This window comes from Bidens hawaiensis, unplaced genomic scaffold (genome assembly GCF_021521415.1).
Source record: "Bidens hawaiensis isolate Kalapana, Puna unplaced genomic scaffold, B.hawaiensis_p1.1 tig00017053_1, whole genome shotgun sequence".
Lineage (NCBI taxonomy): Eukaryota > Viridiplantae > Streptophyta > Magnoliopsida > Asterales > Asteraceae > Bidens > Bidens hawaiensis.
This window is the reverse complement of record NW_027492583.1, coordinates 479737-506828: the sequence shown is the minus strand read 5'-3', so window position 1 is coordinate 506828 and position 27092 is coordinate 479737. Positions and strand designations below refer to the sequence as shown.

The 27092-nt window shown below is 40.0% G+C and overlaps 1 protein-coding gene across 1 annotated transcript; it reads left to right on the top strand.

Annotated features, from left to right (window-relative positions):
* The first annotated feature begins 19276 nt into the window (after positions 1 to 19276).
* LOC143552959 (uncharacterized) lies at positions 19277 to 20672 on the top strand. The gene is made up of 3 exons (XM_077043052.1): positions 19277 to 19423; positions 19527 to 19852; positions 19925 to 20672. Exons 1-3 carry the CDS (start codon positions 19277 to 19279, stop codon positions 20670 to 20672), a joined length of 1221 nt encoding a protein of 406 aa, XP_076899167.1.
* The last annotated feature ends 6420 nt before the right edge of the window (positions 20673 to 27092 follow it).

The window sequence follows — 27092 nt, the reverse complement described above, 5'->3', positions numbered from 1 at the left end:
TTTCAAACTTTTATGATCGGTATACACGATAAACTTGACTCCATAGTTCACTTTCTTGCGTTTGAAACACGATAAACTTAACTCCAAAGATTATGGCACCTAACTCTAGATCGTGAGTTGTGTAGTTCTTTTCATGCACCTTGAGTTGACGAGAGGCATAAGCGATCACTTTCTTGCGTTGCATTAGTACGCATCCCAAACCGGAATGAGACTCGTCACTAAAGATTACAAAATCCTCAGTACCTTCTGGCAAGGCCAGTATAGGTGCTTAAGTGAGTTTTTGTTTGAGTATATCGAATGCCTCTTGTTGTTTTGTTCCCCATTCATACTTGATATTTTTACGAGTTAAAGAAGTTAGGGGAACAGCAATTCGGGAAAAGTTTTCAATGAACCTACGGTAATAGCCGGCCAATCCAAAGAAACTTCGGATCTCGGTTGGCGATTTTGGGATTTCCCACTTAGAGATAGCTTCAATCTTAGCGGGATCGACTTAAATACCGTTAACGTTGATTATGTGACCAAGGAATTGTACTTCGTGCAACCAGAACACGCATTTTGAGAACTTAGCGTACAACTTCTCGGTTCTAAGAATTTCAAGCAGGGTTCGAAGATGATTTTCATGATCGTCCTTAGACTTATAGTAAATAAGTATGTCGTCGATGAAGACGATAATAAATTTATCAAAGTAAGGCTTACATATTCGATTCATCATATCCATGAACGCAGCTGGAGATTAGTAAGTCCAAACGGCATGACCGTGAACTCATAATGTCCATACCTTGTTCGGTATGCAGTTTTCGGGATATCTTCGGATTGAACTTTGAGTTGGTGATAACCGGAACGAAGATCGATTTTAGAAAAGAAACTTGCGCCTTGAAGTTAGTCAAAAAGATCGTCGATTCGAGGGAGTGGATAACGATTCTTGATTGTGACTTTGTTTAGAGCACGATAGTCGGTACACATGCACATTGATCCATCTTTCTTCTTGACGAAAAGAATCGGCGCTCCCCATGGTGATGAACTTGGTCGTATGAAGCCTTTCTCGAGAAGTTCGTCGAGTTGTTTCTTTAGTTCCTTCATCTCGGTTGGCGCTAAACGATATGGGGCCTTGGCGATCGGAGCGGTACCGGGAATGAGATCGATTCTAAATTATACTTCACGATCGGGAGGGATTCCAGGAAGTTCGTCGGGAAAGACATCAACAAAATTGGAAACAATAGGAACGTCCTAGATTTCTTTCAGTTTAAATTCTTTAGTGACACATTCCATGAATGCTAAGCATCCTTGATTTAAACATTTTTTAGCCCTTATCATGGAGATTAGGCTAACTTGGCCAGCGTCTTTATCCCCTTTTGTCACACCCGGCCCTGAGCGGCGGAAACAGCCGGGCGCGCGCGAGTGGGAATTGATACTTAAGCACGGGCCATTGCAAACATTCAAAGTAAGATTTTCATTGCACATGAAAAGTTTAATACAAATACATTACATTGTTTAAAAATTACATAAAAACATCCAAGTATAAAAATTGTTGAAGATTTCCACGCCATATCCCCATGCGCGGCGGGAACAACCACGCGCATCGAAGGGATAGAACTAAAATCTTCCAAAAAGCTAGTTTAGATGTTCAGCGTGAGGTGCTCTAAGTGTGACTCCATGCGCTACCTAGTTATCTCCTGAAAGACACGTAAAAACATTTGAATCAGTATAAACTGAGTGAGTTCACAAGTTTTAGTAACTTGATAAATCGTATTGCATCATAATCTTGATACAAATCATTCTGAAACATAATTCTGATAGCATTATTAAAACACATGCTTGGTAAAACATAGTTATATCAACATATTCTGATAAAGTCGTTCCGCGGGTTACGCGCGAACATTTCTGGGAACTGTGCTCGTCTATGCAAAGTGGCGCTGCCACTACGAGCTAAAATAAGTAATACCGTCCCGCGGGTTACGCGCGAACGTTTCAGGAACATGTGCTCGTCCATGCAAAGTGGCGCTGCCACTACGAGCTAAAATAATAATACCGTCCCGCGGGTTACGCGCGGACGTTGTGCCGGAAAACAAGGCGCTCGTCCATGCAAAGAGGCGCGACCCCTACGAGCGGGTTCAATCCCATAGTACTGCCCCATGACCATACTAGGCACTCGTCCATGCAAAGAGGTGCGACCCCTACGAGTGGGTGGATCAAACCAGCAGTCCCTACCCTTAGAGTTCCAATGGTAAAGTGATCACTTACTCGAGTTCTAGCGCACATACATTGAAAACCTTAGATAACCGTTTGCATTACTCATCATGAAACATAACTTAAACACATAATCGCTTGCATAGCTTGTAAGTATACCGTGATAAAACATTATTTAGGTACGTGTCCCTCGCCCCGAAAACAGTTTAAAATAGTGAAAATAGTGAAAATAGGGGCTGTGAGACTCACCTGTGGTTCTTGTTAAGGGATTAATCGAGATTCGGGTTTTCTTGGTGTTGGCCTCGGAATCGAAGGTCTAGAATACGATTAAATAACAAGTATATATATTAAGATCAAGAAATAGGAGAATATAAGGGTTGGATAGTAGGTCTCAAGGTTATATTCTCGGCTTACCTAGTAACAGGATCGGAGCTGGAAACAACGGATGCTTGGGAGAGGATTAGTGCAAGTTTGTAGTTCTTTGAAGTGTGTTTTGGGTGATAATTTAGGTTACAAATTTATAGGCAAACTCAAGGGAACACAATCGCTTGCTTTAGGGGATTGAAATCTTTTCATATCTAGGTGTAATGATGATAAAGTATGGAAATTATTATTGTTTATTGTTTACTTAAAAGTGGAGGAGTGGACAAAAGATCTTGATTTGATTTGGACAGGACATGCAGGTCTGGGGTTGGTGAGAATAGGGTGGCTGACAGTTGACTTTTCATGTTACAGTGTGCTTTTTCAGGTACTTTTGTCAGTGTACAGTAAAAAGTGGAAAAATCTCTGAAACACGCTACTGTTTCCTTTTGGGCGGGAGTAATCTCCTTATGTCTGGAGAATAGACAGTGTTCTGTGCGCATCACTTTGTGCGCATAGCTTTCTGCGTGAAGGACATTTCTTTGCTGCGGGTAGGTGCGTAACCTTCTCGCAGTTGGGGATATTGAGTTTCATTTGTAGATTCTCCAGGTGGTCTTGGTATTTCAACATAGTGATCAGTCATGTTGAAGTCAATTCCATCTTGGAGCTTCAGACAAACTAGCTCTCAATGTTCCCGCCATGCGGGGAGGTTAGTTCCCTTCCGCACGCGCATAAACGATTTAGGATGCACCCGCCTTAGCATCATGCGGGATGGTCAACTCATAGACAACATAACGTTAAGTTACATGATAACATAAAGCCAAAACATTCACGCATGGCGCATATAACATATGCTCACGCTGGTTCTTAACATGGTGCGCTCGCGCAGGGCGCACATAACAAATGCACGCGCTGACTAACATGGCGCGCTCGCGCAGGGCGCACATAACAAATGCACGCGCTGACTAACATGGCACGCTCGCGCAGGGCGCACATAACAAATGCACGCGCTTAATATTTACAATCACCTAATTATTAGGTTGATTACTTAGTTTAAGGGATTGGGAATTTACCGGGTGTCACATTCTCCCCTCGTTAAACGAATTTCGTCCCGAAATTTAGGAGACGTTGCTGGCAGAAGCCATGTTCTGAAAGAGGTGTGGGTATTTCTTGCGCATTTGGTCTTCTCTTTCCCAAGTGAATTCAGGCCCACGCCTCGAGTTCCATTGAACCTTTACTAACTTGATTTTGCTCCTGCGTAACTTTTGTTCTTTCCAATCGGTTACTGCTATAGGTTCTTCTATGAAGTGCAGCTGTTTGTCGATGTGAATCTCTTCCATCGGCAAAATCAACGTTTCGTCAGATAAGCACTTTTTGAGGTTGGACACATGAAACGTATCATGAACTCCACTGAGTTCGGCGGGTAAACGGAGTTTATAAGCAACCGGACCGATCCTTTCCAGGATCTCGAATGGTCCAATGAAGCGCGGATTCAACTTTCCTCGCTTGCCGAAACGGGGGACTCCTTTCCATGGAGAGACTTTCAACAGTACTCTATCCCCTACTTGAAACTCCAATGGTTTTCTTCGCACATCTGCGTAGCTCTTCTGTCTATCGCGCGCTGTCTTAAGGCGATCCCTTATCTGAAAAATCTTGTCTGTTGTTTCTTGGATCAATTCTGGACCAGTCATTTGCTTGTCACCTACTTCAGCCCAGCACAGTGGGGATCTACACTTGCGCCCATACAAAGCTTCGAACGGCGCAGCCTTAATGCTTGTGTGATAGCTGTTGTTGTAAGAAAATTCAACCAATGGGAGATGAGTATCCCAGCTACCTTCGAAATCGATTGCGCACGCGCGTAGCATATCTTCCAATGTCTGGATTGTTCGCTCGCTTTGCCCATCCGTTTGAGGATGATATGCCGTACTCATGTCAAGACGAGTACCTAAAGCCCCTTGTAACGATCTCCAAAACCTTGATGTGAACCGACTATCTCTATCAGAAATGATGGACACTGGGACTCCATGTTTTGAAACTACTTCTCGAATATACAGTCGGGCTAACTTTTCCATCTTATCGGTTTCCTTGATCGGCAGGAAGTGCGCTGACTTAGTTAGCCGATCCACAATAACCCATATTGTGTCATAACCCCCAGGTGTCCTTGGCAGTTTGGTGATGAAGTCCATAGAGATTTGTTCCCACTTCCACATGGGAATTTCTGGCTGTTGAAGCAACCCTGATGGTTTCTGGTATTCAGCCTTTACCTTCGAACACGTCAGGCACTTACTGACATACGTCGCGATGGCGCCTTTAAGATTGGGCCACCAATACAGCGTTTTAACATCTTGGTACATCTTGTCTGCGCCAGGATGTACGGAATACCGCGTCTTGTGAGCTTCGTTCAATACCTGCTCGCGCAATCCTCCCTTGAGAGGGACCCATATGCGGTTAGCGAAATATAGATTGCCGTTCTCTTTAAGTTCCAAATTCTTAACCATACCCCCAAGGCATTCGTTTTTAACAAACTCTGGTTTCAAAGCTTCTTGCTGAGCGTCTCGGATGCGGGTAGAGAGATCTGCGTGAATGGTTAACCTTAGAGCCTTGACTCGTAGCGTTTTTATTCGCTCCTTCCTACTTAGCGCGTCTGCTACCACATTCGCCTTTCCAGGGTGGTACTTAATTTCACAATCATAATCGTTCAACAACTCCACCCATCTTCGTTGCCTCATGTTTAAATCCTTTTGATCAAATATATGTTGAAGGCTCTTGTGATCCGTAAAGATTATACACTTTGTACCATAGAGGTAATGGCGCCAAATCTTTAGCGCGAAGACAACCGCTCCAAGTTCTAAATCATGCGTTGTGTAGTTCTTTTCATTGGTCTTGAGTTGGCGTGAGGCATACGCTCTGACTTTGTCTCGCTGCATAAGGACACATCCAAGTCCCTGATGTGAAGCGTCGCAGTAAACAACAATGTCATCCATCCCCTCGGGCAAAGACAAAATTGGCGCACTACATAACTTCTGTTTCAACATTTGAAATGCTGTTTCCTGATTTTCGCCCCAAACAAACTTCTTGTCTTTCTGAGTTAGCGCGGTCAGAGGTAGAGCTATTTTGGAGAAGTTCTCAATGAAGCGTCGATAGTAGCCAGCTAGTCCTAGGAATTGCCTCACCTCAGTTGGGGTTTTTGGCGCTTCCCAGTTTTCGATGGCCTTGACTTTGGAAGGATCAACGTGAATTCCTTTCTCGTTTACAACGTGACCGAGAAAGTGAACTTCTCTAAGCCAAAACTCGCACTTGGAAAACTTCGCATACAACTTTTCTTTCCTCAACAATTCCAAAATCAATCTCAGGTGTTGCTCATGCTCGGCCTTGGTCCGTGAGTAAATCAGAATATCATCTATAAACACAATCACAAATTTGACCAAGTATGGTTTGCACACGCGGTTCATCAGATCCATGAACACAGCCGGCGCATTAGTTAGCCCGAAAGGCATCACTAAGAACTCATAATGGCCGTATCTAGTTCGGAAGGTTGTTTTCGGCACATCTTCCTCATGGACCCTAAGTTGGTGGTATCCTGACCGTAGATCTATCTTCGAATAATAACTGGATCCCTGCAACTGGTCAAATAAGTCGTCAATCCTCGGTAAGGGGTACCGATTCTTGACTGTCAGCTTGTTCAGCTCCCTGTAGTCAATACACATTCTGAACGAACCATCCTTCTTCTTAACAAACAGTACTGGAGCTCCCCAAGGTGAAAAGCTTGGGCGTATGAAACCCTTATCCAATAGTTCCTGTAACTGATTGGATAGCTCTTGCATCTCAGATGGAGCTAATCGATAAGGCGCTCGAGCTACTGGGACAGCTCCTGGGACTAAATCAATACGAAACTCGACTTGTCGCGGCGGCGGTAATCCGGGCAAATCTTCAGGAAAAACTTCTGGAAATTCGCGCACTACTGGTAAGTCTTCAATTCTTCGCTCATCTCCTTTCTTTTCTACGACATGCGCCAGGAAGGCGTAGCACCCTTTCCTTAGGCACTTTCGCGCCTTTAGGCACGAAATCAGTTTCGTCGCAACTCCCCTTCTTTCCCCTTGAATTACCAAGGTTTCTCCGTTCAACAGTGGGATCCGAACCTGCTTCTCATGGCAAATAACTTCCGCGCGGTTCTCGACTAACCAATCCATACCTACCACAATGTCAAAACTTCCCAAGTCTATTGGCAACAAGTTAATATTGAACCCGTGACCTCCCATGACTATAACACATTGTTCAGTTCTTTCGTTTGCGCATAACTGCCTACCATTGGCTAGTTCTATAGTATAAGGCGTGTCTAGCCTACTGGTTGCTAGGCCTAGGGAGTCTTTAAACTCAGCGGATATAAAACTTAGGTCAGCGCCAGTATCAAATAAGACAGATGCAAAATGTCCGTTAAGCAAAAACGTACCGGTTACCACATTCGGCTCTTCTTTAGCTTCGCCTGCGCCGATCACAAAAGCTCTCCCGCGAGCTTGGTTCCCCTTTTGCGGGCAATCCCGACTAAAATGCCCTGGCTTCCCGCATGCGTAGCAGTTGTCGCTTGCTCCAGCTTCTCTGACACGGCAATTCATCGTCTTGTGCCCTGGTCTGCCACATTTGGCACATTCGATTCTTGCGTATTCACCCTCGTGGTGATACTTGCATTTGTTGCACCATGGGCGAGGCCCGCTGTATCCTTTTCGTGGTGGCTCCGCGGCCTGAATCGCGTAAACCCTTGCGCTTTCCTGCTTCTTGAACGGTGGCTGCTTGGTGTCGGACCCTCGGTGGTGAGAGTTCCATTTCCTCTTGGGATCAGAGGTTCGCTGCTCGATTCCGCGCGTAGTCAACATACCCGCACGGATCGTATCCCTTGTAAGGGTAATGGCCCGCGCTACCGCCTCATCAAAGGTTGGAGGCGCTGCGGCGTTGAGCGGAACCCTAACAACAGGAGGTAACCCAAAAATATACCTCTCGATCTTCTTTTCCTCCGTGTTTGCCATGTCTGGCACCAACTGGCAAAGTTCGTTGAACCGGTTGTTGTAGGCGTCGATATCCGTTCCTACCATGGTGTGGTTCCAGAATTCCTGTTGTAGACTCTGGATTTCTGCGCGAGAGCAGAACTTCCTCATCATCATCTCCTTCAGTTCCTCCCAGGTCTTGTGGAGAGCAACTTCTCGCCCCAATGTTTTCGTTTGAAGCTTCCACCAAGACGAAGCTGCCTCTTGGAACATACAGGTCGCGTAAAGGACCTTCTGGTTCTCACTACATCCGCTAATGGAGAGAACTGTCTCCATCTTGTCAATCCAGTTGTAGAGCCCAATGGCCCCTTCGGTTCCCTTGAATGGCCAAGGCTTACAGGCCATGAATGTCTTATAGGAGCATCCTTTGTCCAAGGCTCCTGATTCGGGTTCTGGGGTCTCATTCTGACGACCCTGACTTGATTCGGCCTTGCTGGCCTCATGTGTCGCAATCGCCTGCGCGATTATTTCCGCGAGTTCCTCGGGTGTCATGGTAATTCCCTTGGCTTTAGTTGGAGGCATTCTCGCTTTAAAAGAGTGAAAATATCAGACTTAGCGCATGTACTCTGAGCACATAATGTTATCATTATTTACTAGACAGTGTGACCCGTGTTCCTAAGTGTGTGTATAGTTTCTTTTGAAAGTATTTTCTTTGAAAAATATTTCATGCGATTCCCCAACGGTTATAGTCTAGGTTAAAACTTCTTTTCCTAGTTCGCTATAACCAGTGCTCTGATACCAATCTGTCACACCCGGCCCTGAGCGGCGGAAACAGCCGGGCGCGCGCGAGTGGGAATTGATACTTAAGCACGGGCCATTGCAAACATTCAAAGTAAGATTTTCATTGCGCATGAAAAGTTTAATACAAATACATTACATTGTTTAAAAATTACATAAAAACATCCAAGTATAAAAATTGTTGAAGATTTCCACGCCATATCCCCATGCGCGGCGGGAACAACCACGCGCATCGAAGGGATAGAACTAAAATCTTCCAAAAAGCTAGTTTAGATGTTCAGCGTGAGGTGCTCTAAGTGTGACTCCATGCGCTACCTAGTTATCTCCTGAAAGACACGTAAAAACATTTGAATCAGTATAAACTGAGTGAGTTCACAAGTTTTAGTAACTTGATAAATCGTATTGCATCATAATCTTGATACAAATCATTCTGAAACATAATTCTGATAGCATTATTAAAACACATGCTTGGTAAAACATAGTTATATCAACATATTCTGATAAAATCGTTCCGCGGGTTACGCGCGAACATTTCTGGGAACTGTGCTCGTCTATGCAAAGTGGCGCTGCCACTACGAGCTAAAATAAGTAATACCGTCCCGCGGGTTACGCGCGAACGTTTCAGGAACATGTGCTCGTCCATGCAAAGTGGCGCTGCCACTACGAGCTAAAATAATAATACCGTCCCGCGGGTTACGCGCGGACGTTGTGCCGGAAAACAAGGCGCTCGTCCATGCAAAGAGGCGCGACCCCTACGAGCGGGTTCAATCCCATAGTACTGCCCCATGACCATACTAGGCACTCGTCCATGCAAAGAGGTGCGACCCCTACGAGTGGGTGGATCAAACCAGCAGTCCCTACCCTTAGAGTTCCAATGGTAAAGTGATCACTTACTCGAGTTCTAGCGCACATACATTGAAAACCTTAGATAACCGTTTGCATTACTCATCATGAAACATAACTTAAACACATAATCGCTTGCATAGCTTGTAAGTATACCGTGATAAAACATTATTTAGGTACGTGTCCCTCGCCCCGAAAACAGTTTAAAATAGTGAAAATAGTGAAAATAGGGGCTGTGAGACTCACCTGTGGTTCTTGTTAAGGGATTAATCGAGATTCGGGTTTTCTTGGTGTTGGCCTCGGAATCGAAGGTCTAGAATACGATTAAATAACAAGTATATATATTAAGATCAAGAAATAGGAGAATATAAGGGTTGGATAGTAGGTCTCAAGGTTATATTCTCGGCTTACCTAGTAACAGGATCGGAGCTGGAAACAACGGATGCTTGGGAGAGGATTAGTGCAAGTTTGTAGTTCTTTGAAGTGTGTTTTGGGTGATAATTTAGGTTACAAATTTATAGGCAAACTCAAGGGAACACAATCGCTTGCTTTAGGGGATTGAAATCTTTTCATATCTAGGTGTAATGATGATAAAGTATGGAAATTATTATTGTTTATTGTTTACTTAAAAGTGGAGGAGTGGACAAAAGATCTTGATTTGATTTGGACAGGACATGCAGGTCTGGGGTTGGTGAGAATAGGGTGGCTGACAGTTGACTTTTCATGTTACAGTGTGCTTTTTCAGGTACTTTTGTCAGTGTACAGTAAAAAGTGGAAAAATCTCTGAAACACGCTACTGTTTCCTTTTGGGCGGGAGTAATCTCCTTATGTCTGGAGAATAGACAGTGTTCTGTGCGCATCACTTTGTGCGCATAGCTTTCTGCGTGAAGGACATTTCTTTGCTGCGGGTAGGTGCGTAACCTTCTCGCAGTTGGGGATATTGAGTTTCATTTGTAGATTCTCCAGGTGGTCTTGGTATTTCAACATAGTGATCAGTCATGTTGAAGTCAATTCCATCTTGGAGCTTCAGACAAACTAGCTCTCAATGTTCCCGCCATGCGGGGAGGTTAGTTCCCTTCCGCACGCGCATAAACGATTTAGGATGCACCCGCCTTAGCATCATGCGGGATGGTCAACTCATAGACAACATAACGTTAAGTTACATGATAACATAAAGCCAAAACATTCACGCATGGCGCATATAACATATGCTCACGCTGGTTCTTAACATGGTGCGCTCGCGCAGGGCGCACATAACAAATGCACGCGCTGACTAACATGGCGCGCTCGCGCAGGGCGCACATAACAAATGCACGCGCTGACTAACATGGCACGCTCGCGCAGGGCGCACATAACAAATGCACGCGCTTAATATTTACAATCACCTAATTATTAGGTTGATTACTTAGTTTAAGGGATTGGGAATTTACCGGGTGTCACACCTTTAATTCGAATAGTTCGTTTATCAGGGGCTCGAAGTTCAACGGTCTTGCTATTGCAAAGGATACGAGCATGGTTGTCGGATAACCAATCCATACCCAGTACAATATCAAAACCCGCAAGAGTCATAGGCAATAGTTGGATAGGCAAAACATAACTGGCTAATAAGATTTTTTCGTTTTCTAGGGCTTCGGAGATTTTAATGATTTCGCCACTAGCGGTCTCGACGCTTAGAGTTTTGTTAAGTTTGGTTAAAGGTTCGTTTAATAGACTACAAAAGTTATAATCTATAAAACTTAAAATTGGCACCCAAATCAAACAAAACTCTAGCATATGTGTTGTTAACGAGGAACGTACCGGTAATGGTTTCCGGTATGTCGGTCGCTTTCTTTGTGTCAAGGATGAAGACTCGTGCGTTGCCCTTCTTCGGCTCATTCTTTTGACCGCTTCCACCCGCACCACCAGTCGCGGGTTTGTTTTTGGGGCATTCAAAGCTAAGATGTCCCATTTCTTTGCAGTTGTAGCATGTCATCTTTTTCTTCCAATAGTCGGCCGCAGTGTGGCCATGTCTATGACATGATTCACAGAGATTTGCTGTGGAAGATGGAGTGAAGTGGCATCGACCCCTATGGTGTTTTCTACAAATTTTGCATTGTGGGATGTTGGGTTTGAGGCTGGACTTTCGTTGATCAATACTCTTACCCTTGAAACGGGTGTCTCCTCCTTTTCTTGGGTCATGCGTTGTTATGACCTTTTTATCCTCCTCTTTGTTGCGGATCATTCCGCCCATCAAGTAACCAGCCAATTCCATCGCGGAGTCGGCGGTTTGTGGCAAGTGAGACCTCACCATGTCGCGAATTTCTCACGGCAATCCCCATATATAACGCGTCACTTTGCTGGACTCAGGGGTAACCAGCTGGGGAACCAAGCGACAGTACTCATGGAACTTGGTGTTGTACTCTCGAAGATTTGTTCCAATGACTTTATGATTCAGAAATTTGGTTTGGATTTGGTCAGTCTCATGCACTGGACAGAACTTTGTCATTAACATCTCCTTGAATTCTTCCCAAGACAAATTGTACATTACTTCCCTTCCTCTACTCAGAATTAACTTATTCCACCACTCTAAAGCTTCACCTTTGAACATAATGGCAGAATATTGAAACTTCTCTTGGTCAGAACACTTGCTTGTTATTACAATCGTATCTATTTCTTCAAGCCACCTCACGGTTGTGATGGCTCCTTTGTCACCATGAAATTCCTTCGGTCCATAATATTTGAAATCCTTGAATGAACACCCACTTATTTTTAATCTCTTACACTCTTGACGAATTCCACCATCGGCATTTGACTCGTGAACACTTTTCTCAACATGGGATGGTTTTGGTCGGGACTTAACGGATTTTCGAGAAGGGTTTACAGATTGTGAATGTTTAGATTGCCTAGATTGTGATCTAGCCTCGGATTCTTCCCAAACCGCATCTTTTATCATCTTTTGTTTTTTGATTCATGTATTTTTTGGGAGTTATTTCATCTTGTTTATTTTCAGGTTCTTTGTAACATCCCCAAAATTTCGATCCAAATTTGACAACTTAGAAAAGTTGAAGGATCAAAAATAATATCAAGACAAGACATGAGAAAATATTAAATAAGGAAATATAGGAAAAATAAGGAAATAAAATTATTTCCTAAGTTAAGTATTTTTACATAAAGGAAACTCCATCCACATGGAAGGATGTAAGAAAAAGGAAGCACTTTACTTGGGTATAAATAAGGAATGTAAATCTCATCCCACATGGAAAGTGGTAAAGAAATGGAAGCTCTTTATAAGGAAGAGATTTTCCATAGTAATATTCTTTTATGAATATCATGCACCAATTAGTCCTAGCGGAGGGTGCGTAGCACCCGACGCGCACGCGCTCGGGCTCGGGCGAGGACGAGGACGATGGCGAAGGCGACGGCGACGGCGAAGGGCGTTGGGCGCAATGTGGCGCTTTGATGGCGCACTTTGCACTTTGCACTTCGCTCGCATCGCCGCGAGCCGCCTTAGTATTTTTGGACAACGAGAATTAGACTAGAAGTGACAAGCTACAAAATAAGAAGGACCAAAAGTGAAAAATAATATTCAGGGACCCAACGCGCTACGCGATGAGTCCAAGGAGAAGGCCATCATATACAGCGATGGGCCGTGATGACTCACGAACACGTGTCACACTCTGGTGACACGTGGCAGACGTGTCAGACCACGTGTCAGGCCACGTGGTGACATGTGGCACGATCTCAGAAGAGTACCCGTCGCGATACGCGACAGTGTTGGAGAAGGGGCCCATCGTGTACCGCGATGGGACCCGAAATCAGCTATAAAGGGGAGGCCATGGGCTCATTTCCTCACACCTCCCATACTCTCTCTCTCTAACTACTTTCTCTCTCTACCTTGGTTTGCGTGCCGAACACCGTTTTGCGTGCCACCGACCTGACAAATATCACATCGTAATCCATGTCATAAACCCGGTGTTTCCTCGAAGTGCGTGCCACTCAAGAAACCCGACATTTTGTCTCGTAATACGTGCACGACCCGGCGACCGAACATTGCCTCGATTTGCGTGCCAAAAGGAGTTGATCAAGAACACCTCGATAGACGTGCATAGAGTAGAAGTGTTGCCTGTATAAGCTTAGGAAATATATAACTCCAAATACCCGTGCGATGTAAGGGGTTCTGCCTAAGTTATTATTTTATTATTATAAATGGCTTAGACCATAAGTCGGAATTATAGCCGAACCTTGATTGTGAATAAGAATAATATAACTTTTCTTAAGCAAAGGTTATAGTTAAAATATAGTGTCTTCTTGATTAAGAAACATAAGCAAGTTTATTCAAGAGATATAATTAAATAGTATTTCTTTATTATTAAAGAAATATAATATTATTAAGTATACGAAATAGACTAAAGGTCCAAATGTTTTGAATAAACAAATGTTTTTATCAAGGTTAAAGTTATACGAAATAGACTAAAGGTCTAAAGCTAGATCGTTGATATAGTTATTTATACAAAGGTTATTCTCGTACTATAGGTCCGAGGTAACAAAGCAAGAAGAAGAATCAGAAAACAGGAATCAGTAAAAGAAACTGATTATAAACAGAAAAGGTGAATACGCCCCAAACCTTTTATAATGAGTCTGAATGGTTTAAACTTTGTGTACAATAATAAGAAACGGACAACCAGATTAAGAGTATACATGTATCTGGATCCAAACATACATGGTGACTCGGCATTTCCCCGAGGCCATGCATATCATCAACATGCCTCTGAAGGTCTACGGGACTGTTCAGAGAAATGATATTGTGTATATAATTAATTGTACATGGTACTTAGGGTAATTTGATCCCAATTTAGTTGGGTGCCTAATGAGTAGTCACAAAGGTATTATTATTGGTTTCACAAAGGTATTGAAAAAGAGATTTTAGAGTCAGCGTTATTCACCAGCTTTGTGCTGACGTATTTTCCCCCATGTCACAGGGAAACAAGAACGGTTAGAATATACAAGCAAGGAGGAATAGAAGATTGGAGTTATAGTCATTAGATGCTATCTTATTTGAAAATATTATAAAAAGTTATGTTTTATAAAGAAATGTGTTTGAAATATCAAACGGGTATTTTGACCCAAGAGTTTAATAAGTTTTCAATATAATAATATTTATAAAAGACTTCCGCTGAAATAAAACCCGCAACTCTGATGTATTTACAAAACAGGTACCAACTTGTGGTCACACGCCTAGGCCCTAAAGTGGGGTGTGACATTCTTTCTTTTTCTCTTTTCTTTTGTCGGCTTCTTTTCGAGAAGCCTCATGGTTATTGCTCGACTGAGACATTTTTTTCTTTTCAACTTTTCTTTTATCTGTAATTTAACAAATTACTTTTAAACACAAATTTATTTATTTCACAACATATATCATAGCATGATATACATTTTATTTATACAACATTATATATATCATTTACTTGATATCTATAGACCTATCCTTATTACACATATTACATAAAGATTACTTAAAACACACATAACTCCTTCACAACTTCATCTCTTTATCACTCATCCTTCAATCCTTCATAAATTTCTTCATGACCTTGGTTAACTTGTTGCATTTTCGAAGAAGTGTCTCTCCTATCTTCTTCTTTTTCTTCCCATCAACAGCTATCTTCTTTCTCAATTCATCTGTTTTATGTAAGGCTCGATCTAGATGCTCCTCCTGTGACTGAGGAATGTCATTGGGATAACCGTAGCGGGGTGGTGGATCATGGTACCCCATTATGACAATGTCGTAATGGTCCCTTGGGTCCAGATATGGTGATGCAGTCACGTCGGATTGGTAATTGAAGAAAGCTTCGGCAGCCTCGTTCTGCTCCTGGATTTCATTCGCTTGATCTTCAATCGATGGGATCTTGCCTTGGTACGGTGGGAAGCTTGATGATGCTTTGCCTTTGAGTTCTTGAAGTAATTGCATGTAGGGATCAACAGAACCATATCTTGGATCTTGGTGAGAATATGGTTCTTCCATCGGTGTCGTCACATCATTCGGATTATAAGGGTATTCTTCCTCTGGGTCTTCTTCCGTTTCTTCTTCCGGATCTTCTTCCTTTGGGTCCTATTCGTCCATTAATTGGACATTTTCCTTTGATATCGCGGGCATGTGAAAATTCTCGTACGACATCATCACCCTCATTTTGGGTTTGCGAGATGGTCCCTCTTTGTTGAGACGTGAGTCGGCAGAGTCCATGGTAGATGTTCCGATATGCCATCTTCGCTGATCTGAGTGGCATTTCATCCAATCGGATGAGGGATATCTTAGCTCCTCCTTGATCGATCGGTTGGAGAGAAAAGTGTATGAAGGGTGAGGGTTTGGTGGTAGGTACGTCGGAACACCAGATGGGTAGTATGGCGGAACTTCAGATGGCTTGTAAGTAGGAACCTCGGAAAGATGATACGTTGGGACTTCTGATGGTTGATACATGGGTAAGCTTGACGGGTGATAGCTGGAGTTTCTTGGTGCTTGATATGTTTGACTTGATGTGCTTTGTTCGGTACTAGGATATTGAAATGGTTTGGTTAAATCATGCTCTACGTCGGGATTGAAGAATGCTTCATAATAGTCATCGCTTATGTTGTCTTTTGGGGATGAGTAGTAGATTCCAGCTCTTCTTGCTTCACGATCATAACCTTCCATTAATTCTTTGAAAGACATCTACGTTTGGTGGTTTAGAATGAGGAGAGGGAAAGAAAGGGTTACCAACCTATATTATCCCTATTTCAAATAACAAGTAATAGAAAATATTTTTCCTATGCTTGGATTGAAGCTTAGGTATTATATTGAATTCGCTAAGATCGATGGGTCTGATACCAACCTGTCACACCCCCATCTTAGGCCTAGGAGTGCGACCAACAGTTGGTACCATAATTGTAAATAAATCAGAGTTGCGGGTTAATGCGGAAGACTTTATAAAACATGTGGTTTTAAAGTTATGAATATTTACATTACAAAAGTTAGGACAAACGTCCTATTTAAGTTTACTTGTTTATAAGTTTTACAAAACCTCTATTTAATTTATAATTAACAAAATATCCGAGCCATCAGATTCTTGAGCACTTCGCCTCCACAAGCGCTATTCTTGATTACCTGCAAAATGTTAAGAAAATACGTCAGCAACGAATGCTGGTGAATATGCTGACGCTAAAATATTTCCTTTACTTGATTACCCCTCGAGACATAACTTAGGTCCGGCCCATCGTGGCTTAGGAATAATCAAGTTAAAACAATACGATTTATAAAGTCAAGTCTCTACACAAGGTCACCTCAGCAAACACCGCAGCGTTCGACATTACTTAGGTACCATATGTATACACATGGTCATTACTCCCCGCAGGTGAGCGTACTATAACCAAGCGTGGTGCGATGTGCCCACCGCATTTTACCACATATGTAAGAATCCAGACAAACGTATACTACAGCCTGAGGGCGAGGTTTATACTTTTCGTTTATAAACGTTTTAGAGACACATAGTCTCATGTAAAACTCTTTTTCATATAACATATTGGACTCGTTTGAAAACAAGTTTGTAAAGTGGGGCATATTCACCTTTTCAATTTGGATCGACTTCAATCACTGTCCGAGAGTCTTTCCCGTTGCTATCTCGCACCTATAGTATTAGTATAACCATTTGTTAGTCGGATATATAATCCGGCTTAAGACCTTTAGTCTTGTTTTATAATCGCCACCTCGATTATTTATTCTTTACTTTAAAACCTTTAGTTAACAAGTAATATTATAAACCTTTATTTCTATTTATAAAACCCTACGTTTCTTCTTCTTTAAGAAACGTATTCTTTTCTTTATTATTTAAGAATACTCATTATTACTTGAATAATATTTAAAACAAAGAATAATCACTCATATATATGTATATATATATATATTTATATTTTCTTTTCATTTTCTTTCTTTTCTTTGTTATATAATTATTTTATTTATCGAGGTATCGAGTATAATCTCGACTTAAGGTATTTAAGCCTTTATTATATTTTATTATTATTTTATTCGGGCATTATGCCTACCTTCGTCGGCTTATAATACACTAGAAAGTCGAGCAGCACTTCAACGCCATTTATCTCGTTTCAACTCTTGTTTGATCAACACTTCACTTTGGCATGCAAATTTAGAGACACCAATACTTCGCGGTACGAACTTCAAGATGATCGTCCGAATGTCAGGATGGTATCACTTTCTTAATATGAACATCGTCGGGTGGTGGCACGAGTATCGTGGTTACGGCACGGAAAACTAGGAATCAAAGGCACGTTTATCGCGGTGGATCGAGGGCACGCTTTTAAAGATCTAGAGAGATGTCTTAGAGTGAGAGAGTACTGATTTTGAGGTGTGGGAAATGAAGATCCTGGACCTCCTATTTATAGACAATATTTTGGGGCCCATCCCGATACGGGATGGCCCTCTGGCTGAGCCTGACGCGTATTGCGACATAGGCTTGGCCAATCACCACGTAGACCTGCCACGTGGCGACACGTGGCAGGCGTTGTGCCGCGTGGTGACACGTGGCGGATGTGTTGCCACATGGTGACACGTCTCACCACTTGGCGACACACTGTGCAACCGTCTGTCATGTGGCACACGTGTCACGATGTGTTAGGAAGGTCATCGCGATACGCGATGACCTTGATCCTAAGGTCATCGCATATCGCGATGGGCCAAAAAATCAGAATTTTTATTTTAGTCCCTTGAGTTTGGAAATTGGCAGAAATGGTCCATTGACTTTGAAATTTTGACATTTTTGACTCGAAATTTTTCGTGATGTTACATTCTATGCACAAGGTAACAACAAAGCCCACCCCGTTAACACCAAAGCCCAAATTGAAGCCCAACCCATTAACACCAAATCCCAAATTGAAGCCCATCCAAAAAACCAACCTGTGAAAGGGTTTACTAAAGCTATTGCCAACACAATTTTAACACCTACCATACTACTCTTAGGCCCCACTAGTTGTACCCTTCCCAAACCAATTACCAATCAAGACTTCCAAAGTGAGATACAAGTTGACAATGAAGGATCTGCATCTGAAGGAGAGGCATATGGATCTAATGATGGATTAGAGTTAGAAATTGAAGAAGAGTGTAATCTAGATGATGATGAAGTTGGGACAGATGATGATGATGATGATGATGATGATGATGATGAGTTGAAGCAATCTGTTGCTGCAATAAAAGAAAGTCAATTGACACGAAAGCAGTTGGTTGAGAGGTTATTAAAAGACTTCCATAGTGAGATACAAGTTGAAGAAGCACATAGTGATTGTAGTAGCTATGAAGACTCAGAGGGGGATGTCAACTCACCTGGAGAGAGTGAAGATGATGATATCAGGGGAAAGAAGCACAAGGTAAAAGTTCCTGTTGTAACTAAAAATACAGATTGGTCAAAGTGGGAGTGGGTAGTTGGTTCAAGGTTCCCAACAAGGGAAGCTAATAGAAATGCTATTAGAAATTATGCAGTTTGTAATTGGAGAAATCTTAGAGTTATAGTAAGTGACAAAACAAGCATGGAAGATTAGGTTTTTGTTGTGTCAAGGATTGTCCATTCAAGGTGTATGCATCTTTTCATCCTAGGAAGGGTTGTTTCTTGATCAAAACTGCCATTAATGAACACACTTGTCAGAGAAATATGTTGAAGAATAGACAACTTACTGCTGACTTTATAGCTGACCAGTTCCTACCAATTTTCAAAGCTAAACCACATTGGTCTGCAAAGGATATCCAGGATGCAGTTAAGGAGAAGTTTAAGGTTCTAATTACTAACTGAATGGCTTATAAGAGTAAGACAAGTTCTCAAAGTAAATTGCATGGTTCAATGAAAGATCATTACTGTAAGTTGGGCTCATATTTAGCAGCCTTGAAGCAAGTAAATCCAACATATACCTTTAAACTTTTGACTGTCCCATCAGAGTATTATGGAATTAATGATGGTGTAGAGGTTTTTTTAGGTTATTTGTTTGTTTTGATCAAGTGAAACAAGGTTTTCTAGCAGGCTGCAAAAAACTTTTATGTCTTGATGGCTGATTTCTAAAGACATTTCTTGGTGGAATGTTATTGGCTGCAATTGGTAGAGATGCTAATGATCAGATATCCAGTAGCTTGGGCAATAGTAGAAGGTGAGAACAATGATAGCTGGGATTGGTTCATGACTGAGTTGAAGAAGTGCTTGGATGTAACTGATGAAGGGAAGGGTTGGACACTTGTATCTGACCAGCAAAAGGTACATTTAATGGTTTTATCTATCTTATAGTCTATATCAATTTCTTATTCCCTTCAACTATATGTTCTTTCAGGGATTACTAAATGTTGTTGTCTCTGTTTAGAGTAATGTTGAGCATAGGAATTGTGCTAGGCACATATATGCAAATTGGCATAAAAAATTCAAGGGTGATGAACTAAAGGAGTTATATTGGAGGGCTGCTAGAGCATATAATGAGGCTGATCACAAAATTGCACTTGAAGATATGACGCAAGTGAAAGTTGAAGCATATGAAGCATTCATAAACCAGAATCCAAAATGCTTCTGCATGTGTTATATTCAAACTCATAATAAATCTGATGTTATTGTTAGCAATATGGCAGAGACATTTAATGGTTATATCATCAAGTCTAGATCAAAGCATATAATTGATATGTTAGAGGATATAAGGTTGGAAGTAATGACAAGATTAATTACCAAGAAAAATGAAATGTCTGGTTAAAAAGTTGCGGTATGCCCTAGAGTTCAAAAAAGAAAACTGGATAGAGAGAAGGACAAAGCTTATATGTGTAGTGTGTACCTATCAAGCAACACAGTGTTTCAAGTTAAGTCCTATGATGATGTATCTGTAGACATCAAGAATAGAACATGTACATGCAGAAAATGGGACTTAACTGGTATCCCATGTTATCATGCATGTGTAGTTGTAGGATTTATGAAAAGGAATGCTGAGGATTTGTTCATAGTAGTTACACAAAGGAGATGTATCTCAAGTCATATGAACACTATCCCACCATTGCCTTCAGAAAAATATTGGCCATGTGTTAAATTACCATTAGACCCTCCACCCATCAAGATTGGTCCTGGCAGACCTAAAAAGAACAGAAAGAAAGATCCTCATGAGACCAAGAAACCTGGGAAGCTAAGTAGGCATGGTATGTTAATGACTTGCAAGAACTGTAATGAAAAGGGCCATAACAAGTCTTCTTGTTCTAAACTTGCACCTGAAAGTTCTCAAGTTTCAAGAAAGAGGGGTAGGCCAAAAAAGTCAGTGGCAGCAACACAAGGTAATCCACAACCTTCTAGAGCCACTCAACAAGCTTCTCAGACCACTCAACAATCTCAGCCATCTAAAAGGTTAAAGGGGAAGGCAATAAAATCAGCAGCATCACAATCACAACCTTCTCAGGCTACACAACAATCTTCTCAAGGGCAAGCTAAGAGAGGAAGGCCAAAAAAGGTTGCCAAGACTAAAGATGGACCAAAATGAATTGATATCTATGTACTTGTTATGTGTTATTTGGCTTTTGTTATGTTATGCTTTTGTTCTAAAGTTGTGCTCTATGTACTTGGTACTACTTATGGTTTTTGGATAATGATGTGCTAATTATGCTTTATGCCAATGCAATGTGTTTAGTGTCAGTTTGGTCAATGTCAATACATGTGTTATCATATTGTAGTCTTTCAATGGGTCAATGGCACAATAGTTTTACAATAGCCAAAGCCCCAAAGGTCAAAATAACAAGTACATTGCAAACAATACACAAACAAATACTTAAACATATGCTATATTTGGCATTCCACTTTCATCAAAAATTGCCAATACATTTCATAGTTTTACAATAGCCTATCTAACTAGTCTTACATTCATAGTTCTACAAAAGCCAAGCTAACTAGTCTTACATTCATAGTTATACAAAAGCCAAGCTAACTAGTCTTTCCCACATGGGTCAAAATAACAAGTATATTGCAAACAATACACCATAAACAAATGCACAAACATATGCTATGATTGGCATTCCACTAGATTATTTTTTCAAACTCTTGTTCTCCTCTTCTAGCAACTTCTTCTCTAACTCTAGCCTTTGAATATTCATCTCAAGCATGCTACAGTTGCACCGATTTGTTTTTATAGCATCAACATCCTGTTTCCAAATAAAGAAATTGCAATCGGATCTCTAACAATAAACACCCACCGGTTACAATAAACTGACATCTAACAACACATAATTTGAAAGTAACAAACTTACAGGCCATAACGAGCAGCCATAAAATTCTTGACCTAGCCCAGAATTTCGTTTTCTGCTACTCCTAGTGTCGCAACCAGCTCATGTTTACAATAAACCTTTCCGTTGGTGTCAATTCTAAAAAGCTTAGGGTTTTGTGTGCGATAAGAGGACAAACTCATTTTGGGATCCAATCGATAATTTTGCCTGAGTTTGTCGTGGGTGAGGATTCAATCGATAATTAGGGCTCAATACATAATTTTGGGGGTTAAATGGGTGAGTATTACACGTAAGTAATCAGAGAGGGGGAAAAAGGTAAAAGCCATGTGGGATAATGAAAAAGCCAAGTCACTAGCCACATCAGCAAAAACTTAGCCCCGTTAATTATTTTTAACGGGGGATCATAAAACAAAAAACCTTGAAAAGGTGGGACTGCCAGCGGGAAATAACTGAGGTGGGATTATTATTGGCCAACACATTAAAGGTGAGATTATTTAAATCCAATAATCCTATAATTAATAAATTTCTCACTTCAATAATTGTTTATTTAACAACAATACGGTCTAATCTATAATCATCATGTGTTACGCCAGATATTTTAGCTCTTGTGGTGACACAACGACTATCTAGTGACAGCCGACGGTATGGTTTTCCGGGGGGAATGTCTAAGTCAAACTCTGAAGCATGCGTGGACTCAATTAAGACAACATAGTCTGGCAATAGTTGGGTAATAGGTCTCTCCAAACTAAATAATGCGGTGACCTAACACAAAAAAAGTCGTCGTTCTAAAACAATTTATCATAAGTACAGAACTTGGACCCTAACATTTTAAAAGAAAAATGAAATCAAAGCATCACGTTCCCAGTTGAGGAGCCATGTTTGGTCTGCCGTAAAGTTTGTTTAGATAATTTTTGTGAACACGCGGTTCATTGCAAAGAACTTTCGGGGTTTAAATATAGACATGATTTGGTCAGGGATGTCCTTTGTGATGTGTTAAAACGGGCGGGAATCTCCTGTGAATTTTTTGTCAGATCCGCGTGAAGGAAGGTCCACTCTCTGACCAACGGACATTCTTATGTTTGGATGGGCGGGGGGGGAGCATGCTTGTATGGACCTTACTGGGGAGTCCCTTTTTGTCGGGCTTAAGGACACCGAGTTTGTTGCTAGGCAGACGGTGCTAAAGGCAGAAGCATGAAAAATTACTAAGCACGAGAATGCGTGTGTTGAGAATAACATGTCTTCATCCCTTTTGCTTTTGATACATTTGGGTCTCTCGCCCCCGATGCTGCTACGTTTTTAAGAAGAGTTCAGCGAGTCGTGCACAGTAACTCAACGACGCCGAAGAACAATAACTTTGTTTTCAGTAGGATCAGTTTTGCCATTCAAAAGGGGTGACGGCGCAGCTTGTTGCTCGCTTACCTGCCTATCTGTTGCAACCGGATCCTTCTTTTTTAGTAAAATGAATTCAAGTGTATTATCAAGCACCACTTGGATAGTTAGATACATGTAGACAAAAGACCATTTGGTTATTAATTGCAAACTAGTATCCGGGACTTGTGTTTTGTGATGGGGTCTTTAACCAAACATAAAAATATACTCTAGCATGTTGTGATAAACCGCCAAACCAAGCAAAAAATAGACGTTAAAACGTTGAACCATGCACGTGCATTACGACATATTAACTCGCAATTGTAGCAAGGTTAAATTAATATAATAATAATAATAGTTAAATGAATTAATTACTAATAAATATAAAAAGAAAGTTTGACGACGTTGATATTGGGCCAAGTTTTTTTATATAATTTTTTTTGCTTTTCTTTTTCTAAGTTAGATAATTATATATCTAATTAATTTTTTATTAGTTTATTTTAGTTTCGATGCCGTGACGAACGTGATAGAAACTGACCTAATTTGCATAGACTTATCGCATTTTGTTTTAGTTCCAGTATCATAACGAATAAAGAAAACCAACCGAATGTCAATTTTTTATAGTTTCCGGTTTCGTAACGAACGTGAAAAAACCGACCGAATTTGCATAGACTCACCACCTCAACATCAGGGATCAACAACACTCGAGTTTTTATCAACCGACGCCACCCCAATGATCAAACTCAATTTTTATAACCTTTTGGTTTTAGTTCTTGTACAATAACACACGTAACCAAGACTGACGGTATTCACTTCGACTTACCACCTCAACACTTAAGACCTGTAATGCTTGGGTTTACCATCGTTCAGATTTACCAACTTGCCCGACGCAATGCGTCAGGTAAAAAACTAGTTGAAACTAAAAGTAAACCATATTCTATATTGCACTATTACTAAGACTAAAAAAAGGAACTTAAATATATCGAGGCGATAAAAGTTTATACACTAAGCAATAGAATTTGTATAATAGCTATTTTGTACTATCACCGATACCCTAAAAAAATAAACTAAAATATAGAACTTAAAATCTACATGGTGTATACAATATATGGCAACTAAAATACAAATTATCTTATAAAATGATCACTATATGACAATCAGTATTAAATGTTTTTAACCGTTAAATGTATGTTCATTATATAATATGATGACAAAGCTCTACTTAGAATATAAACATATCATGTTAATAAAAATTTGGAATAAATTTGATTAAGAAATACAGGTATTAAGGATGGATAATGTAATATATTCGTAAACAAAACAAAACAAAACAAAACCTTGAAAGTGTTGATACAAATAGTTTAAGAAATGCAAAGTTGAGTTCATCACTAATTATGTCTTGGCTTGAATGTGCGTGCTTAGATGTCATGTTATAGTCAAGAAAGTTTGGATGAATGATAACTTTTGAAATTTGGTATATCTTTCCAAACAATTATCTATATCGAGCTAAGTTGGTAAGCCATTAGAGATTGTTACAGTTTTGTTAATTTTATTGTTTGTTGTTCAACCCACGTCGCGTGGAGTTATTAACCTAATGAATCATATATATGGGTTAACATTATCCATGTTATGTGTTTTTGTGTGTGGGCATCACACGCATCAGGTTGTATAATATCTTCCAAAATATTGTATTATTGGATACAATTATGATTATCGATCGACATCCAATGCACGAGCACATGCATGAATATATTATATTTTTTTAAATTTAAAATCTCTTACTACAAGCTGCAGAGTCACAAATTTAAGAAAACACAAAATACCTTTCATACACTAAAATAATGATTTGTACACTTAAATCCCACTCTCATCTCTAAATATCCATTACATTAGATTATCTTTTATAATCAAGTATTTTTCAAATATTAATTTACCGTATGAAATAAAATAAGGATTAATATCATAAATATCAAATCTTTAAACATATTAAAAAAACAGTTCTTTAAACCAATTGTAATATTTGTCATTTTTCGGTTTAACTTGCATTTGTATTTGTATCAAAAACCCGACCCGTTTTAATCTTTCGCATTCGTCGTTATTATTAAAATGTTGGATTATATATTTGTTTATGTTTCACAAATGTCGGGTCAAGAAAACATCATTTTCGATACGTTAAAACATCTCTTTATGATGAAAAATGACTTAAAACAAACTTTATGGACTATTATTGTCAATAACCAAAAGCTTGTTTGATCATTTTAACCACCCACATGCAATTTTCCCATATGAATGAACCATACTCTTATATTATAAAAGCAAGGTTCCATACACCACTTTGGTTGTTCATCTTCTCCAAACTCTCTCTCAAATCCAAGTATTCTTTCTTCAAGTTCTCAATAGTTTGATTTCTCAAGGTCAAGCTAATACTAATCTTTACTTCTAACTAATTATTGTTGCTTAAAGCTTGAGGTTGCAACATATATATAATATACACACCTTGTTTCCTTCGGCTTTCACTTCTCCGGCGACGTTCGGTTGAAGTGTTGTGCTACAAGGCAAGGCTACATGGAGGACTATTATAGTCCTTGATATATACTTAACTTATGCGTTAGTTTATGCTTTAATTTTGTTTATGCTCATCAATATTGTTTAGTCCTTACTTACTTTTAGTTTCTAAATCATTTTTAATAGTTTAGTGGTATTGGGTATGTGGCCACCATGTTTGGTTTCACCCCGAGTCAAGAGGCGAAACCAAAACCGAACTTTTGTTTAAATACTTTATTGTTAACATATTGTATGAAAGATTTGAGTATTATTATTTTTAAGTTTATTTTAATGAGTTCTATGATATTGGATATGTGGCCACCATTTTAGGTTTCATTCCGAGTCAAGAGCCGAACCCAAACCGAACTCTTGTTTAAATAATTTATATTTAAAATGATTTATTAATATGTTACAAGCAAGATTTGTGTATTATAATTTCTAAGTTCATTTTAATAAGTTCTATGGTATTGGGTACGTGGCAACCATCCTCGGTTTTATTCCGAGTCAAGGACCGAACCAAGACCGAACTAAACCGAGTCACCGAATCTCATATTTTTTTCTAAAACTATTTTATAAACTAATTTTTAAACTTTTTTCTCAAAACACTTGGTATGTTGGATCTAACTTGATCTTATAACAAGTTTGGACCGACAAAACCAAACACTCGCTTAACGGACGTCGAGGTTATTCTTAATAGAACTACACACTTGGTCAAGCTTCTTTTGATTTCATTGAGTTGTCTCATAACATTTTGGAACCTCGGCTTTGACCTTGACCAATTATCAAGACTCGAACCAACAAATCCGAACACTCGTAAAGTCTCGTGTTGGTATTTATTTAACTTTGCAATATTGCAATTATACCCAAATATTTACAACAAAGGTTAAGTAAAAACTAATAAATAGGATACCGAAACCCGACTTCGAGTAAACTTACTTTTCAAAAATCATTACTTTAATTCCTTATGTGTTTACATTTTAACCTTCAAACTTAAATTACTTATGTTGCATGTCAAGTTATTTTACTTTAAAGCTTCCAAAACCATCTACTAACTTAAAGCCCTTTTTAATCTAGGTCTTGCCCGTTAAACCTACCCTTCCCCCGTTTTATCGTAAACTATCCTTCAAGTTACTTATTTCACATGAGTACATTTCATCCCTCGTTTTCACTTTTATATTTTGGGGGTAACATGCATACTTATCCAAAACAAGAACGATTTATAATACTCAATCTTCAAACCACAAACTCTAGGGTGTATGATACTTAGAATACTTGCTCTATTGTGTGTTATATGTTTCATATGCTTTACGTGCACGAGTTTTTATTTTATGTTGTTGTGGAACGCTATAAGTATGATCATACGCACCCCTACCTACTTAGCCTTGTGCAAGTAGCATAGGGCATCATTATCCGAGTATGTCGGTTGTTACGATTAGAAAGGATCTTCATTTGCATATGTTTTATATACCACGATCGATGCTTTTATTTATAGTCTCATATACGTTTGTGGATTTCGTTCATATTATATATATACTCAAAATTATGAAACTGCTCACCAACATACGTGTTGACAAATATTATTTTATGCATTGTTACAAGTTTGATTATTACTTGACTTGGAGTTCGAGGACGCCATTCTATTTGATACCGTTGGGTTATTAGAAGAATGAAAAATATTTATCTCTTGTATTTGGTGTTTTTTATGAACGATATGTGTTACTTTGGTGATTGAATGAAATTAATGAGTTGTTTAAATATTGTCACTTTAATAG

Bases quoted from the DNA above. Each gene is read 5' to 3' on its own strand.
- LOC143552959 (XM_077043052.1), top strand. From the start codon at position 19,277: ATGCTAATGATCAGATATCCAGTAGCTTGGGCAATAGTAGAAGGTGAG. The intron at 19,424-19,526 runs GTACATTTAATG...GTCTCTGTTTAG, and splicing joins TTGTATCTGACCAGCAAAAG to AGTAATGTTGAGCATAGGAA. The intron at 19,853-19,924 runs GTTGGAAGTAAT...GGTATGCCCTAG, and splicing joins GATATGTTAGAGGATATAAG to AGTTCAAAAAAGAAAACTGG.